This window comes from Haliotis rubra, unplaced genomic scaffold (assembly GCF_003918875.1).
Source record: "Haliotis rubra isolate DU_JTF1 unplaced genomic scaffold, ASM391887v1 Scf157, whole genome shotgun sequence".
NCBI classification, from domain to species: Eukaryota; Metazoa; Mollusca; class Gastropoda; order Lepetellida; family Haliotidae; genus Haliotis; species Haliotis rubra.
The window spans coordinates 1,642,751-1,662,266 of record NW_025765525.1 but is presented as its reverse complement, the minus strand read 5'-3'; the positions used below and the strand labels follow the sequence as shown (position 1 = coordinate 1,662,266).

Below are 19,516 nucleotides of genomic sequence, written 5' to 3'. Positions count from 1 at the left end.
ATTTGGGTATCAGTAGTGCTTGTAATTCAGAAGTTGATGTTCCTTGGTTTGGCAGGTGAATTGTAGCACAGAATGATATAGGCTAGATGATGAATGAAATGCTGATTATAGCCAAGTTATTAAGACAAGACAATCTGTGTGAGGAAATGTTTGAACGGTTTCGTTTCGAAATTTTCGTGTCCCAATTTCATAGATTGATGCTCATGCTGTTGATCACTGGATTGTCTGGTCAAGGCATGATTATTTACAGACCTCCACCATATAGCTGGAATATTGCTGAGTGCGGCATAAAACTGAACTCATCAAAATCGTTTCCATTTTTAAATCTGTTATTTTCATGTTCCTACACCAATATAACCTGTGATGTATCATATGTATCATGATACAGGGGTTTTAAATCGAGGGATTGTATCATGACCCTGGTATTGGGACACAGTGCTGTGTCACCGTATCGTTACACCACTAGAAATTTTAGAAACTGATGTTGCAAGGAATGTATATCTTCATCTCATGGTGCTACATAGAGGACAATTTAATTAGAAATTATTTTTGAATCCAATATTCTTTCTTGTAAATTCTTTCATTTCAAGATGGTGTTTATTTCATGGCTGGTTACGTAATGATTTGTTCGAAACATGTTTCATTTGTACAGGTTCACACAAAATGGTTTTACATTTATTTATGTACTTCATACCAACTTATTGCCTTTGTGTTACTATTCTCAGGTTCTGTCACCGAAGTCTCTCCCCTGGGTAGTGAGCAGGGACCACTGATTACAACTGTCATGCATCACACAACATCGTCAGAATCGTCTAAGTGTTATCAAGCATTTCTCACAACTCAAATAATACTGTAATATAATGTTTAGTGTTCATTTTACCGAACCTTTAACTTGTTTCTGTTATATACTGTCCCCTGCTGAAATAATGCTAAAAGCAGCATAAAACTCAACTCACTCACTACATACAACTCTTGGGTTGGTAGGTAGCCTAGTGGTTAAAGCGTTCACTTGTGCTGAAGACCCGAGTTCAATTCCCTTTATAAGTACAAAGTGTAAAGCCCATTTCTGGTGTCCCCTGCCATGATATTGCTGGAATATTGCTAAAAGCAGAATAAAACCATACTCACTCACTAAAGCTGTAATATATCTGGTAAATATTCTATACTACTCAAAATATGTTAAGGAACACTCATTTCTTCCATAAAACAACTAGTAATCTGAAAGAATCTGGTTTGCTGGGACTTGTGAGTATTATATATTATTCTGAGTCACAAGTTGATGCATCCAAGGAAGTTGCCCACCAAAGAAGTTTGGAGGCTGTTAAAATAAGAACTACCCCAGAACATTTTAAAAGTGGATTTGGTTTACATATAAGCTGCATTACAATTAGTTTGTTTCTAGGTCGTAGAGCAACCCATGCTTGTCATAAGAGGCGACTAATGGGATCAGGGCTTGCTGACTTGGTTGACAAATGTCATTGTATCCAAATTGCGTAGATTGATGCTCATGCTGTTGACCACTGGATTGTCTGGTTGTTAGACCGCCACTATATAGCTGGAATATTGCTGACTGCGGCGTTAAACAACAAATAAACAAATTCTATTTAAATGCCTGGCTAAATCTCATCTCGAAATAGGGGAACAGGGCTTCCGGCTTGCCAGTGTGTCACAGGAGTGTTGAAGTGTGGGAGCTCTCACTGCTATTCAATAACCTTAAACGGATACTCGCATGTCCCATGCATTATGATGCTTAGTAAACAGTGAGGTAAACTTTGGGACTTAAAATTGCACAAGTGTATCCTTCTTTGAATATAACCCAACAGGCTAGTATTTATCCTGGCTAGGAGAGGGTTCGGGTTATTAGTACCTTGCTTAACTGGTAACTGCTATTGGTCACATTGTCTGGGATAAAATACGTCTGTTCTCAAGTTATTAGCTTGGGAGTATTTCATACTTTTCTAGGTGTGTACTTGCTCGAGAAGAATGTAGATACTTCATGTCAAAGAATGAAAAATGAAAATTCTCACTTTGTTGCAATTGTTTCTTGTAAGATTTGTAAATTAATAGCATAGCAGGTAAGGACCACAGAAATATGGAAGATCTTTCTCTACTGCTGTTTTCAGTGAATTGTTAATAGGTGATCTGTTCCCCATATTTGATGATTTATATTTTCAAAGTGTTGAAGGGTGTTTGTAAATGTGAATGGTTAGTTACTTAACACCTGTTTAATTTTAACACATTTTGTATCAAACAGTAGTGTTGTTTCTTCTTTTTACTTTATAAATTGTAAGCCTATTTCCTCATTAAATCAGGAAATTTAATTTTCTAGTCCAAACAAACTTAGTACCATAGTTTGCCAACAAAGTGTTAATTGTCTGAGACATGCACCATGTTTGGCCTTCCTCCGACATTAGGGGCGGTGGGGTAGCCTAGTGGTCAAAGCGTTCGCTCGTCATGCCGAAGACCCAGGTTCGATTCCTCACATGGGTACAATTTGTGAAGCCCATTTCTAGTGTCCCCCACTGTGATATTGCTGGAATTTTGCTAAAAAGCAGCGTAAAACTAAACTCACTCACATGACACCAACATGCCATGACTGTTCAAAGTGGTGTTAAATCCTACCCTCTCATTCTTATGAAGTAGAGGCAGTGGGTTTGCCTAGTAGTTAAAGCGACCGCTCGTCACGCTGAAGACCCGGATTCCATTCCCCACATGGGTACAATGTGAGAAGCTCATATCTGGTGTCCCCTGCAGTGATATTGCTGGAATATTGCTAAAATCGACTTAAAACCATACTCACTCACTCTGGTGTCGCCCATTGTGATATTGCTGGAATATTGATAAAAGGGGCGTAAAACTAAGCTCACTCACTCACTCACTCACTTATGAAGTAGATAATTGTTAACATCCACGGAACACCCACCAAACCAATAATTTGGGTGCACAAAATGTCTGATCTAGATAACTGAAGCCCAGACTGACCTGGTAATCTCATCCCATCGTTTTCCTGAGGGTGAGAACGTGATAATTTGAAAGTTAGTTTGCAACAGGTTGTCTGTTCAGGAAATAAATTGCATATCCCATTCTGTGAAGGGGTGACAAGGTTGTTCCACAAATTGATTAAAATAGATTTAGAGATTCAGTGAATAATTTTGTACATATTACTTTTTTTTTCAGAAAAGACATCAGTGTGAGATTAGAATGATTTTATTTAGTTTAGGAGCAGTAAAACTTTGTACATAACTTTAATAAACCTTGTAAATATCAGTTAAATATGTCTGATTACTAACAGTAGTTCCATATTGGTCTTCTTTCAAATGTAATAAATTTTATGCAGACTATTATTATATTTTGTGTTTTTACCTTAAACATTCAAAAGCAATGTGGGGGTAGCCTAGTGGTTAAAGTGTTCGCTCGTCACGCCGAAGACCCCGGGTTCGATTACCCACGTGGGTATAATGTGTGAAGCCCATTTCTGGTGTCCCCTGGTGTGATATTGCTGGAATATTGCTAAAAGCGGTGTAAAACCATACTCACTCACTCAAAAGCAATGTTTTCCCCATTCGTGATCAACTCGTGTTATTCCAGGACAAGCCAAATAACGTGCCCCTATGGAAGGATTTCATATTGGCGTATCGAGAAGGGGACGAGTCTTCTTGGAGGTTACGGAAAGGGGCGAGTGGTGACGAATGTGTTTTCCCATGAATTTCCGGGGTTGGAATTAGCATTCAACCCATGATTGTCATTAAGATGATTTATGGGATTGGGTGGTCAGGCTCACTGACTTGGAGACCGCCTCCGTGGTGTAGTGGTTAGAGCGTCCGCCCGGAGAGCGGAAGGTCGCGGGTTCGATCCCCGACCGCGTCATACCAAAAGACGTTAAAATATGGTACTTGTTGGTCCCTGCCTGGCTCTCGGCATTAATGGGTACAACAAGGACTGGTCGGCTTGGAGTCAGTATAATGTGTCTGAGTTGGGTATTAATGCTTCACTGCGGCATGGTATCTCAGTGGGCTAGCACTATAAAACCAGCTTCAGTCTAGGCTAGTACAAGCTGCCGGACATACACATACACATGCATGCACGTCGTCATATGAGCGAAATATTCTCAAGCACGACGTAAAACCCAATTTCACCTCACTGACACGGTGATGTATGTTGTCATATTCCAGTTTTGTAGAATGTGTCCATGATATCAATCACTGGATTGTCTGGTTCACAATTATATAGAGCCCACTGTCATATAGCTGGAATATTGTAAAGTGTTGCTTTAAATCAAGCAACAGAATCAGTGTTCTGTGCTGTGGGATCCTGACAAAATGATTTTTGTTTGTTGTTAAACGCCACAATCAGCAATCTGTAAAGATCAGTCTTTTCTAAAAGCTGCACATGCTTGTCGTAAGAGGCGACTAACGGGATCGGGTGGTCAGGCTCTCTGACTTGGTTGACACATGTCATCGGTTCCCAATTACGCAGATCAATGCTCATGCTGTTGATCACTGGATTGTCTGGTCCAGACTCGATTATTTACAGACACCGCCATATAGCTGGAATATTGCTGAGTGGCGTAAAACTAAACTCACTCACTCACTCACTAAAAGCTGCATAAGAACCATAAGCTCACCACTCTCACTGGAACATATGGTCTCCATGGTACAGTGGATAGTGTCTGCCCAGAGAGAGGAAGGTAGGTATCTCTATCCCAAGCCATGTCATACCAAAAGTTGTAAAAATATCGCGCTTGTTATGCTGCATATTGCCCAACATTATGGTGGTGCCTGAGTGGGGTATGCAGGGGTTCAAAAATCCCATCGCCCGACGCCCGAGACAAGTCAGTTTTCATTTCGGGCAATCAAATAATGGTATCTTACTTGTCCGTGGGCTACTAGATAATTTCCACTTATGGTTTCAAACTGCAAATAAACTTTGATTTAATTTCACATCTGCTCAAAATGTAGCTATTAAATTTCGCAATGATATTAAAGTAGAGTTATCTTTCTTTGCTATTTATCACTTTTCAATAAATAGTCCAGTAAACATTAACATCAGATACAATGTTGATTTCTTCTTTCATAATTACATCATCATAATTATGTCATAAAATCAGGGCAAGTGGATAATTAGTCAGGGCCCCGTTCCTCAAAGCGATTGTAGCGCTACGACTGTCGTAAGTCTATGTTAAAGCATGAGAGTTACGACTGTCGTAGCGCTACGATCGCTTTGAGGAACGGGGCCCTGGACAAGTTACTTTCTTAAAGTCACTTGCCCTGTGGCAAGTGGCTTTTTAAAAAAAATTTGAACCCCTGGTATGTTTGTTAAATGTTAATACAAATTTGACATGATATGACTGCACTGACATTACTATGGTCCCACAGGCCATGATACAGCTGAAATGTTGTTTAGATCTGGGTCATGTAAGAAAACAACAAAGAGATTTGTTTACCAAATGATTTATTTGTAATTTGTTGTTGGTACAGTTAAAGCATGTCACCATTAAAACAACATCACACCAACACCAACCAACAATCAAGAACTAACAGAAATGTACTCGGGCCACCCAAGATGGCTGCCATATTCATTTTAGGTAACCATGGTAACAAGAATGGCTGTCCTTTCATATTATGTAAGACCATTCAAATAAAGAAATTTGAATAATTCTAAGATCATTTTGTCTGAAAATTGAGCAATCAGCACAAAAGTTGTGACCATAATTTTTGAAGAGTTTGAATCAATGTAACTAATTACAACACAACAATTCTCTCTTGCAATTTGACATGTACAAGAGCTGGAATTCTCAGACAGACAGCCACCGAAGGAACCAAAATTTGATATTCTGTGGGAGCCTGCAACTTTTGTTGGTGACAAAATATATGTCACTTCTTTATGACATACATTAATTTTTCCCTGAAATGAGGAACCCCAAAGAAGTGTTATTTCAAAGTATCTTCTGGAACATCTCCCGCCACAACGCTCCCATCCTCAGAATACCAAATAATTATTGGTCCCAGGAGGCATCACGTCAGGTGTACCGAGTACGACACTCAAGCCTTTTACATCAAGCACTGTGTTGCCTTCAGTAACACATCATCAGATATTCATCACAGCTGTCCATTAGTTTAATACATGTTTCTAATCAGCAATGAACTAAATCATTACTTTAGGCTAGTACTGCGACAAACAGTTGTACAGATAATACTTTCTTTGTTACTCTGCTCAGCGAATTCCAGATTCATAGACAAGCCTGCTGGTTCGAGGCAAGTCAGACTTTCACAGATAGAGTGTAGTATGAATGTATGAAAATATGTAATAGATAAATCACAAGAAAAATACCATTCAGGCCAGACCAATAATATTTCTTGTTTTACGGATTTTTGTCCTCAGAAAACCTAAAGGCAGGAGGGGAAAAATAAATAAAAAATCACTCAAGTAATATTCCTTTTAAATACTACAAGTATTTGGCAATTTATGAAGTGTATATGCGGCCAAAAAAAATCCAACCAAAATTTCTTGTCAGTTTATATTATTGGCCAATACAGACATTAGGATTATATATTTTGAGTGGGGAAAAATCATTTTTATTTTTTTCGTATTCTTTAAAAAATACGACCAGAGGATCCGTAAAACAAGAAATATAATTGGTCTGGCCTCATAGAGTTTATTTTGTTAATTTTGAGTGAATATTATTCAACACCACTTTTAACAAAATTTCAAAAATAACATTGCTGGAACAAGGTGCTTCACATATTACACCCACTGTGAGAATAAAATATTTCTTTGATACAGCGAGCAAACACCTTAACTACTCATCTGCCCTACTACATGTATATCTTGAACGTTTGTCAACAGCTGTGGACGAAACTAGATGGAGATATTTCTATTTGTCAATCACCAATAGTAACAGTTGAACTGATATTATCCACAAAACTTTTAAAAGGTATGGAAATGGAATGTTTTGAGTAAGAATGACAAGATGAATGAATATCTGATAACAGGCACTCCTGCTAATGCACACTTAGCTTAGTCATGAATTACAGGACTCTCGACAATCAATATTTGATGTACTCTGTATATATAGATTTGTTTTAATTACTATTTAATATTTCAAGTCATGATTATGTATGGCTTACAATTATTAAAAGGGCTGGCTAAAAAGATCGATGGTTGGAAATAGTGTTGATGGGAATCTTTTAAAATGATTATCTATATGAAAACTGTCATCAATAATATCGACAGGACCTTTTGTGATGAAATTCTAATGTATTCACGATACACAAAGTTGGTTTTTATTCATAAGCTGCTACTAAATTATATTCTGGATGCTGTTTGGTTTGCAATTCATGAATAAATATGCCACCAGTCACCAGTGATACAAAATACGTTGAATTCTTTTGTACTTTTTTGTCATTTTTGCTCAAAATTACTTTTCTGATATTTAGCGAAAATCGATCAATATTTAGTTAACAATTTGGAATCTCTAAGATCTATATTGATAGCCAGCCCTAGTTATCAATATGTTAAATTTTAGGTAAAATACAAGGATTACACATATTTTGTAAGCTTGCCAGAACAATTCAAAACGAGATAACACCTTATCGGTTCTTTTAGAAATTGAGCAGGAATATTATTGTGAAAGAATTGTACGAAGTGAGCACAAAAGAGCCATATCAAATACTGGTAAAATAACTTGTTATAACATCATTAATACTAGAAGCAATATAAACACCAATAAAACAAGTCAAGGAACAGATAAGTGTAAATATCTGTCACACTTAAAAACAACAAAAAGTTCTTGCCGTCTCAGAGAGGCTGTCAAGAGTTGTCTTTCCCTTTACGCTAGAGTTGTCTTCCCTTGCCATTTTGTTCTGGGGAGTTGGGAGGCGGTCATCAATTTTGTACATGTACATATTTTTAAATATGCTGAATAAATTGTGTGTGTGTTTCTTGTGTGTGTTCATGTGCGCGCGTGTGTGTGGTTTTTTGTGTTCCAAGAGTGCTTGCCATGCAGAGGGCTCACTTAAATTGTACATATATTTGGGGTGGGGGGTGTATGGGTGTCATATTCTCCATAAAAATCATCATCCCTAGCCATTGATTATGAACGGTCCCAACTTTTCAAGGTTGCTCATCATGCTTTACTTGGTGTGTTAGACAATCCAGTGACACGCCGGTCCACCAACATTGCATATATTGTAATAAATAGATGTTGTGTATCCATTTTGGTTATCAAGCACTTGGTGTTTTATCATCTACACGAGAAACATTGCATTTAGTCACCCCTTAAGATCAACATAGGTTCCTTGTAACTTACTGACACAATATCCCCACATAGTGTATTGCTGGGCAATGGCTGAACTGCATGCAAACCAGTCTAGGAATCACATTGAATAAGCAGGGAACACGGAAATGCAAGTTTTCGACAACCTCCCTGAGCTCACCTGATAGACATATACAAGAAAGCTTCTACGTACATAGAGCTTATAAACAAAGTAACAAGGCCAACAGACAGAATGTACTGTTCCATTCAATTTCATTGACAATGAACGATAACAAATCATGCTATCCTCAAAACAAACCTTTTAGAAAGGCAAAAATCATGTGTACACAGAACTCGTAGATAATACCTACCTATAAAAAATTCCATTGCACTTGAAAAAATGACACTTTGGACAACACACAACACTGAGGAGATTTGAAAATTGTAAATACTTACTGTATAAAAATATACCATTGTGGGTTAACAGTAGTTGTGAGCAGATAGTCTTAACAATGAAAACACTTGAAAACATCGGAAATGGTTGCTAGGTAACTAGTTCATATGGAAGTACTTGCATCTAACAAAATTATCTACGAAAACCAAAAGCAGCTGGTGACGTTTACACTGCCGAAAATATCATTCATGAAATATTCAGTTCAACATATAAAATTCACCTCATTACTTTTTTATACTTCAATAATTTTGTTACAAAATATATGTTATTTTGTAAATGATTGTCCAGATGTTGCGGAAGGTCAGAGTGATGACTTTATTACAGGATGTATAGGCCAGGGTGATATCATGGTATGACATAATGGTATGACAAACTGGTATGATTCATGATAAATATGAAAGTAACACTTGTGATAGACAATGGTGCATAGTATTGAACCAGAATACCTACAGTCTTGATGACCCAAATAACCATTTATCATTCAATACGAGAGATATCGCTTAGGTGAAATTGCATCAAAATGCTTGGCAGATCATTGTGATGTCATTGGTTACCATGACAACCACATGACATGACATCACAAATCTCAATGACCGAAGCCGAGCTGCTGAATTTTGTACTGTCAAGATACGTTTAAGTCCTGTTTACACTGGCGGTCATTTCTTTTCAGATCAATAGTTACACTGTAAGTTTTCAACTACTCAGCACACCTGAGAGCTTTGAACGAGCTGTGTTGATATATTTGATATCAATTATACTCCAGCAATATTCTCTAATTTTACATCTCAAAAGAAGTTAAAGAGACCCATGACATGACAGATTAAAATCATATGGAAAAAAAGATATTCTTTAACTTCAAGTTGTATTTTATGTAATCATCAGAGAAGAGATATCACAACAGATTTGCAAAAAAGGTACGGAGTATATCTATTTCTCCCGATATGTTCATCGTATGAAAATTTTGTATGCATGTACATTAATTAAGGTGTCAAGATTCATCTGGTATTTAAGCATTACAAAAACTAATTTTGGTGATATTACTTTATCTTTTCCATTTATCTATGATTAGCGGAGTTATCAAGTTGGGTTGATATTACAGAACGAAAGCATTTATCGACAAATTTGTCATCATATCAAAATCAGTAGTTGTCAATATTCCTAAAACCAAAATTAATTAAATATATTAGAAAACCAAGAAAATAAACATTCTGGTTCAACTGAGATCAGTGGAATGAAGCCCTTCTGTATGACAACATGATGACCAACACGATGACCAATCAGAGATTTACTCATCTGTATTCATCACTGTTAACAGGAAGGCAACATGTTATGATATGAGTCGTATCTAACGACTATGCCATTGATAACTGGTTGCCATGGTTAATAAACATGTGGTTGCCATGACGATTGAACGTCTACTGATGTGTATGAACAGTAAACAAATGAGACATGGATGATAAGAGACTGTTCTGGTTCCATGAGACCGTTCTGGTTCCATGAGACCATTCTGGTTCAATGAGACCGTTCTGGTTGTATATTTTCCAATCATTTAAATCAGATCTTTGTGCTGACTGCCATTACAAAAATACTTGAGGACATTCATTAAATTTTCATGCCATAGCCATCTTTCATCAATCAATGATTTCACTAAGCCAGCTTTCACTAACTTTGAAACCAATGAAATTACGAACAAGAAGTAACATTACTAACATTCGTAGTGAACAGCTTTCTTGAGTCTCGATACTCGATTCAATATTTGTAATCTGCACAAAAGAATTCTGGAATATCTAATTGATGGCTAAGATTGTACATATACTGCACACACACTGTGAAATTATTCTTTTGCTTCAAATGTTTATTCCATGAAGTGAGTCAGTGAGTTTAGTTTTACGCTGCTTTTAGCAATACATGTATTCCAGCAATATCACGGCATGGTACACCAGAAATGGGCTTCACACATTGTACCCATATGGGGAATCGAACCCGGGTCTTCGGTGACAAGTGAACGCTTTAACCACTCAGCTACCCCACCGCCCTTCCATTGAAGTAAGGATAGATGATGGAATATAATTCGAAAACCCTGATTGGTCTGATGGAAGGTTGTCCTAGACCTGTAATGTGCCGTCCTCAGATCCATGTGTCAGATCCATATGTCAGATCTATATGTCAGGCAGCAAGCAATAAGATCTGATCATAATTGGATTGTTAATTTCTCTTATACAGATTCTCTTTCTTTGAAAATGGTAAGTGGAACTGGAGAAAGTTAAATCAACTGTCGGGGCGGCAGGGTAGCCTAGTGGTTCAAGCGTTCTCTCTTCACGTTGAAGACCCAGGTTCGATTCCCCATGGGTACAATGTGTGAAGCCCATTTCTAGTGTTCCCTGCCGTGATATTGCTGGAATATTGCTAAAATCGGCATAAAACTAAAAACTCACTCACTCACTAAATCAACTGTCATAGAAATATATTTGCATGGATAAATGTGAAACAAAATATCTTGTTTCAGTAGGTAATACAAATTTATTAACCTTTCCATTTTAAATGAATAATAAGCAATAAATCTGATGTGAATGAATTTCAATCATTTTGTTTTCAAGGTCATCAGATCCACTGAAACTGTGAAATATACAAATACATCTTAACGTCTTGAACACAAAAATTTCAATAATGCGGAAGACAGCTTTTATTCTGACAAAGCAGATGAGTATTTTGTTTATATGATAAAGAATTTAGCTACTCTAGATAATGGAAAAATTTACATTTGGCACAAAAATAATGACTTATGATGCATATAATATTATCTACAATAAAACAGTTTAGAAAATACTGTTACGTGTATGACTAGTGGAGCACTACTTATGATGCGATAAAACAATGTGTGTGGTAAATCTCCGTATCACCCACCCCCAGTCTGTTTAATACTGACAGAATCTGTACACATCCTCTTTCTTTTACCACTGCTAATAACTTCCAGCATTCATCACAATGAAATACCTGGTACTTATAAGTTTAGGCAGACAGTCTGCAAATGATAACTCCAATATTGCAATACTGCACACATGCCGATGAGCCTTGCTCCACCAACATTTTCACAATTGTTAAATACCATATTCGTTGTAATAAGCGCCCCGGGCACTAATGAAATTACCCAAGGAGGTGCTTATTAAAACCATATACACCGCGCAAGATTAATGGTATCAAGCAGTAGGGCAAAAGTTAGGTCAAACATTGATGAAAATATTTCTGAACATTTGGCAATTATATACCACTTTCTGTGCTGCAGTTTTCAGTAAAACAGTGTAATTTACACAAGAAAATGTGTAAAATATGTCAATTTTCAATCCTATATAGGAGAATCTGATACAGATTCATTACAGACTGGTCAAGAAGTCACCCTGCAAGTGCACAGTGAAACAGGGTGCTTAATGTGTTGATTATGGTAGATTCATTTTGCGTTAATTATGGTAGATATATATTCTTTATCATTGGGGTAAAACATAGCATTTGGCAGTCAGAGAAGATAAAGCCTGTTTAAAATGCTTGAATAGCTAAAAACCTCGAATAAAGTTCAAGCTTTTCTGGCAAACAGCAACCATTCACATTACCTAGCAACAGTAAACCCCAAATTTCTGATAATTTCTATTAATCAAAACAAAAACTTATCAACGTACAATTTATGATCTCTTGGAAATGTATTTCAGTCTAAAAATAATATTGTCTATGTCATAATCAGTCATCTCAGTGTGACAATGGAAAAAGCTGGTTGTCATAAGAGACATCAACTGGTAACAGAACTATTCAGATATCACCTACAAGATGTCTACTGGGTATGTCAGGTCAATGTAACATGAAAGTCCTGATAAACACTTGGACAAGATCGACAGAGCACTCAAGGTCAAGGTCATCAGTCCACACAACCTCTTGAGCATTCAAGGTCAAGGTGAAGGCCAAATATAACCGGAATGTGCAAATGATATGTTTGGTGCTTCAATATTCAAAATGGTGCAGGAACAACTTGGCACAAGCCTGATGTCCAATCACACTCAATATGCAGAATAAGTGTCCTTGACACCAAAGATTCAGTTGGTCAGTAACCACCTTTATCAGTGGTCAGTAATGTACAGTGAGATTCCTAAGTCAGTGCAATCACAGAGGGATGAAACATGAAGGAAGATTGAGCCTTGAATATTTTCTTCCATTTCACATTCATTCTCACAAAGGTAATTAAAAGTGTTATTTGTCCAGCTTGCCACCCCACATCTTTCAATTCAGCATCCTAGTTCCAGCTAAATTCCTCAGACATGGAAAGATCTCATTCAGTTGTCAAATACAAGTTTCTCTGTTATATATGACTCTCAGAGTCTGTTGTATACAACTCACTCTTCTGCTGTCTCATTCGACTCTCAACCAAAAAGTTTCGACAAATTCTTTGATAGTCCTCTCTATTTTTCATGCCAGAGTCTTTCTCCACGTGCCTAAGAGTCCTGTTCATTTGTTACAATGTCAATAGAAGACTCTCTCCATGTGTGACAGAAGACTTCTCCATGTGTGACAGAAGACTTCTCCATGTGTGGCAGAAGACTTCTCCATGTGTGGCTGAAGACTTCTCCATGTGTGACAGAAGACTTCTCCATGTGTGACAGAAGACTCTCTCTATGTGTGACACAAGGCTTCTCCATGCTACATGTATTTTTCTCAATATCTCCTTCAAGTCTCTAATGTCTCTCACGATGATCTCCCCATTGGCTTCAAATGTATCTCCCGCCTCTCTTTAATCATATGAGTCTCTCGCCATTCGTTGGGTCAATCATTTTCTCCATAGGAATCTCTGCACTTGACCTCTGTTCGACCTGGGCTGGCTTATATCTCCCCTGAAGTTTGCGACTGCGCTTTGTATACCACGCTGCGTACAGCAAAGCTGCAACCACCAGTAACAGCAGTATCACCACACACGCTGCAACAACTCCCTCGTTGCCACCAGTAACTCCACCAACCACCGGAAGTGCAACAGCTGTTTCACAGTAACGACCTGAAAGAGCAAGGCAATTCCAAATAAGGAAATATTTAGGTGTTACACTTTTATCAGACAATCGATCTTAACTGGATTCTACAGAAGATATCACTTGGGTGAGGTGACATCGTCTAGGAGACATGGCTATTAAAAATGACATCAAAATGCCTTGCTGACAAGTGAGACATACCAGATATCAACTTGCCCACTCACATCAAGAATGCTGAATCTTTGGACACATTTAAATCATCTCTAAAAACCCACTTTTTTCGTCTTGCCTATTACTAGACTTTCTATGTTCAATTGTCTCTCTGTAAATAGTTTTAACTATTTTCTTTTCTCCTATAGTATTGTAGCGCCATGAGCGGGTATTAGTACCTGGATGTAGCGCTATATAAATACCCACATTATTATTATTATTATATTACAATCACACAATTTACTCTGCCACATATGGTAGATAGCTTTTATACCTAAAACACTGATATTATTTGAAATATTATTTTGTTTCAAGTTTTTCATATCGAAAATACTGACACTCATCAACAAAAGTAAGTTTGGACTTATCCACACTGACACCACTTTCCAAAGTCTCAGTGCCCTCATGAAAACCCAATTCAAGGTCTTACCCGTAAACGGCTAATGCCAACATCTTCTTAGACTTAAACACATAGTTAGAACAATGGGATGATATCAACAGTAGCTATAAAATTTAAGCGAGTACTCCTATATCTAATATGTCTAATCAACCAGGTTTCAGCACAAGCTCCCAATCGTCATGCATACACCAGTGTTGTAGTAGTATCACAATGGTTGATGTTATTTTCTGCATCATATGTTAAGTATTACACATATACCTCAAGTGCTGCTGGAACAATACCTTTATTTTATTATTATTATAGTATATTTATATAGCACACATATCCACGCAACTGGTGCATGCTCAAGGCGCTGGTATTTTTCCCTCGATCATTGGATGTCAATCTCAACGGCACATCGTTTTATCAATCTCAACTCCCTGGGGAGTATACCTTTATCTTATCAACTTGTTTCAATCTACCATTGTTCAAGAAGTTAAAGAAATCGAAATTGTACAAAATGGCTGTTGGAGGTTTGGTTACATGAGCTGCATTGTGTCACCTGACTTTCTTTGGCTCGTAACAGCCTTTTTCATTTTAGCTAGGTCAATGATGATGATGATGATGATGATGATGATGATGATGATGATGATGATGATGATGATGATTTGGATATTTTATGTTCGCTTTCTGACTTTATGCATATTTTCCACATGGGTTTTAGCATGATATGAGGTATTTCATCAAGATCATGTGGACCAATCAGATTTCATCATTCTGACAAGGATCTAATATAAATCAGTTTAAAATGCATTGATGTCTTCAATGGGCAGGTAATACTGTCATTTTCTGCTTACCACCTCTCCCAGCTGCACATGTGCAGTTGTAGTCACCACGGACATTGAGGCAGCTGGACCCTTCACTACACCTGTGTGACCCCATCACACACTCATCTACATCCACCTGGCAAATAGTCCCGCTGTACCCAGTGCCTACACAGTCACAGGTGAATGTTTCTGCCACATCGATGCAGGTTCCGTTATTCATACAAGGACCACTCTTGCACGGTTTCTCCTTGGTTTGACAGAGGGCGCCAGTATACCCAGTTCCAGCACAATCACATGTGTATGATTTAATTCCATCAATGCACCGACCGCCATTTTGACAAACATGGCCGCCACAGTCATCTGTGTTGTTTTGGCACCTGTCACCATGGAAACCTGTGCCACTGCAGATGCAGACGTAATTGTTCATGAGGTCTATACACTGTCCCCCGTTCTGACATGGTTTTGTTTCACAATCATCAATGTTCTGTCCACATGTTGGACCAGTCCATCCCTCAGGGCAGGTACAGCGGAACGAGCCGGGCAAGTTCACGCAGATACCTGGAACAGAGCAGAGTCAAAATGTATCAACAAATTCCAGAAAACAAATATTATATTATGTACATAAGTGTGTGATTGAGCTGGGTTTTATTCTGCTTTTTAGCAACATCAAAACATGATTTAGACATTTTATCCATGTTGGGAATTAAACCCACACACTTGACATCACAGGGAAATGATTTAACCACTAAGAGTTATCAGTAATATAGCTGTAAATCTGAGATTAATGTTTGAGTTATGCTCAAAGTGATGAAAGTGAGACATCTTTACTACTTTGGTTACGCCAATGAGCATGTATATGGGGCGAGAGACTAATTATCGCATCAATGACCAGTACATCCTGCGATGTCTAAGGGAGACAACCACCATGCCAGAAACAACTGTATTCTTTTTGCAATATTCCTCAAACACATCATTAGAATTTATAACTTTTGCAATAGTTTGTCTGAAACGAGAAAACATAATATATTATTTATTAATGTATTTTTATCAATGATTGTATTTCCACAATTCTTACCTCCATTATAGCATGGGTTGGTTCTGTTACATTCATCAATGTCAATCTGACACCTGTTGCCCGTGAATCCTGTACAGTCACACTTGAAGCTTCCAACAGTGTTGTCACACACTCCACCATTTTGACACCAACCCACTATGGCGCACTCGTCCTCATCCTCGGTACACTGCTGCCCCTTGAAGCCAGTCCCCCGACAGTCACAGAGATAGGACTCGGAGTGTGCCGAACATCCTGGTCTGTTGAAGCAGGACTGAGCCTGACAGGTCTCATTGTGCCAGCCGCAGCGCGAGATGACGTCCGAGCAGCTACACAAACCCTGATAGGTGCATTTCCCTGCATTAAAACATGGCTGACTGAAACACGAATCGGTAATATTTTCGCAGAAGGTGCCTGTATATCCTGGAAGACATTCACATTTATATTGAGTGACAAGGTCAACACACCTGGCGCCGTTCTGACAAACGTGGGACTCACAGTCATTTATATCATTTTCACAGTACGTTCCACTGAAGCCAGGCGGACATTCACACTTGTACGATTTGTCCTCGTTTTCAGCACATCGACCATTGTTTTGGCATGGAGATGAGCTGCACCCTCGATAGTCATATTCACAGTTGATACCTAGGAAGCCCTTGGAGCAGACGCAGCGATATCCGTCGATGTAGTCCTCACATACTCCGCCATGTCTACAAGGTTGGCTGTCGCACTCGTTGGTGTCATTTTCACAACGAAGTCCAGTAAATCCTGATTTGCATGTGCACTTGAACCCTGGGTAAAATGGCTTGGAAGTATCAGTAGAGCTCTGTTGACATGTTCCACCGTTCTGACACGGGTTCTCCGCACATTCATCAATGTCTGTCTCACAGTGTTGTCCAGTGTGCCCATTATGACACAGACAGGTGTATTTCTGGTCGGGAGAACTTTCGTTGAAGAAACACGTAGCACCATTATAACAAGGGTTAAACTTACACTGATTTACAGCAGTCTCACATTGGTTCCCAGTGTAGAAAAACGAACACTGACATCGGAAACCATCTTTGTCGTTACGACATTCGCCACCATTCGTACAAGGCTGACTTTCACAATAATCCCGGAACTGACAATAAGCACCATAGAAGCCTGTGCTGCAGTTACAGGCGTAGGCGGTGTTGCTCTGGACACAGGTGGAGTTGGGGCTACATTGGTGGCTGTAGCAGTAGTTGAATGTCTCACAGTTGCGGCCGATGTATCTCTTGTCGCACAAGCAGGAGTAGTTTGCGTTGTCATCGCTGGAAACACATCGGCCTCCGTTGAAACACTGCTTGGATGAGCACACGTATTTGTACTCACAATTGTCACCAAAGTAATCATCCAGACATTCACATTTGTAACTATTGATAAGATCTAAGCATGTAGCCTGGTTCTGACAAGGATTGCCTTCACATTCATTTACATTCTCTGTACAGTTCCTGCCCGACCATCCCGGCTTGCACTTGCACTCGTAGTCGATGAGCGTGGTAGACAAGCATTGTTCTGTGTTGGTCGGGGAGCAGGGGTTGGAGTTACAGGGGTGGTAGCTCGACTCACAGAACCGCCCAGTAAATCCAGGGGTGCATGAACATGTGAACTGTTTGTGACCATCGACGCACGTGGCACCGTTCAGACACATCTGACCTTGACAATCATCTGTACTCTGAAGGCAGTTGTCTCCCTCCCAGCCTTCCATACACAGGCACGAGTGATCGTTCCACTTATCTTTACAGTAGGAGTTGGCAGAACAGGGGCTGATGTGGCAGACGTCGTCACCATGGCAACCAACTCGTACGCTGTGATTCCTGGCATCCACTCCTGACTGAGGGGCGTGGCTAGGCAGGTAGTTCAGGTACTGGTTGTTGAAGGTCACGTTACGTAAACAACCCTTGAAGTAGCCAATCATATAACTGGGATCACCTGGAAAAAAAATCATAGTTATACAGTGGAAGCTGTCAAAACCGGCAGCTGTCAAATTCGGCAACTTGTCAACACTGGCATAAAATCTCGGTCCTGTCCCAGGCTAATACATTTATCATCATTTAAAAGCTCTGCAATCCGGCAGCTGTCAATTCTGGATCTCAGCATGAAATGAGCCGCCCGAATATGTGTTCATACAGTAATCAGCGCTGTCTAATCCGGCATGCAGCAAGGAGTCGTCCGAATGTGTATTGTCACCAATTAATCCTGCCTTGAAACTACATGGTTTCCGACAAAGATAATTTAATCTTAGTTCACTTGTACATGTAATTAGTGAGTTGAGTCGATGTGTGCACTAATTGAGAGAACCATGTGATACAACAATGTATATGGGAGTGACAAGACTGGTTCAGCTCTAGTCGTAGGTAACCGTGTCAGCTCTACAATCTGGCACACTGTCTAAACCCGATTATTTCTTCAGTCCCGACAAGTGCCGGTTTAGACAGCTTCCACTGTATTAATACTCTGTCTTGCCTTAGATGAAGGCCTAAGTGCATCACAAACAATTCTGGTAAGCTTTGCCATTGTTTCATTAAAACTAGCGGACACTATGTAGTTGGTGAGAGTTATCTCCCTTGGTTTGGACAGCACTCTGTGTCACTACAGCAATGCTTTAGTTATACACAATAGTACATATACCTGCTCAGTTAAAGCCTAGTGTATCTGAGACACGTGGTCGATAAGAAATGAAAGAAAGTTTCCAAGTACCTTAGATGCCAGGAAGCAGAAATTAATGGCTGATGATGAACATACTAGGCCCTACAACTAACACTTTGGCCTCTCTAGAAACCTGAGACAAAATGTTATGATCTCTTTCATCTGAGCAAACCATCTTTACACCATTCAGTTGCCGACATGAACTTAATGGACTTCAAAGCCACAAACTCTTCATAATGTAGATTGTATGCATATTTTTGCATTCCCCCTCAAGGCAATATGAACTTTGAACGTTCAAGGCCAACGAGGGGAGCCATCACCTACACTAACCCAATAGCTGCAAGACAATGCAAAAACTAAGATTAAAAGCTCACGCCCTCTCATCAATATCACTGACTGACTGATTTTGGTTTTACGCCACTTTTAGCAATATTCCAGCAACATCACGGCGGGTGACACCAGAAATAGGCTTCACACATTGTACCCATGTGGGGATTCAAACCCGGGTCTTCCGCGTGACGAGCTAACGCTTTAACGATTGGGCTACTCCACCGCCCCTCTCATCAATATCAAATTGTTCTACCTTATCATGCTGGGGTGACATTGCACAAAAGACGACCCACAAAAGTATGGACACATACTGGTAGTGTATGTGACCTTCTGACACACCT

General features: G+C 39.1%; 1 protein-coding gene across 1 annotated transcript in view; it reads right to left on the bottom strand.

The window, feature by feature from the left end:
• Window positions 1-13,205: 13,205 nt before the first annotated feature.
• LOC124271036 (protein crumbs-like) overlaps window positions 13,206-19,516 on the bottom strand; it is a 113,005-nt gene continuing 106,694 nt past the window's right edge. The window contains 3 exon segments of the mRNA XM_046706094.1: window positions 13,206-13,737; window positions 15,155-15,682; window positions 16,200-18,128. Coding sequence (XP_046562050.1) covers window positions 13,484-13,737; window positions 15,155-15,682; window positions 16,200-18,128 — 2,711 coding nt within the window. The 3' untranslated portion in view covers window positions 13,206-13,483.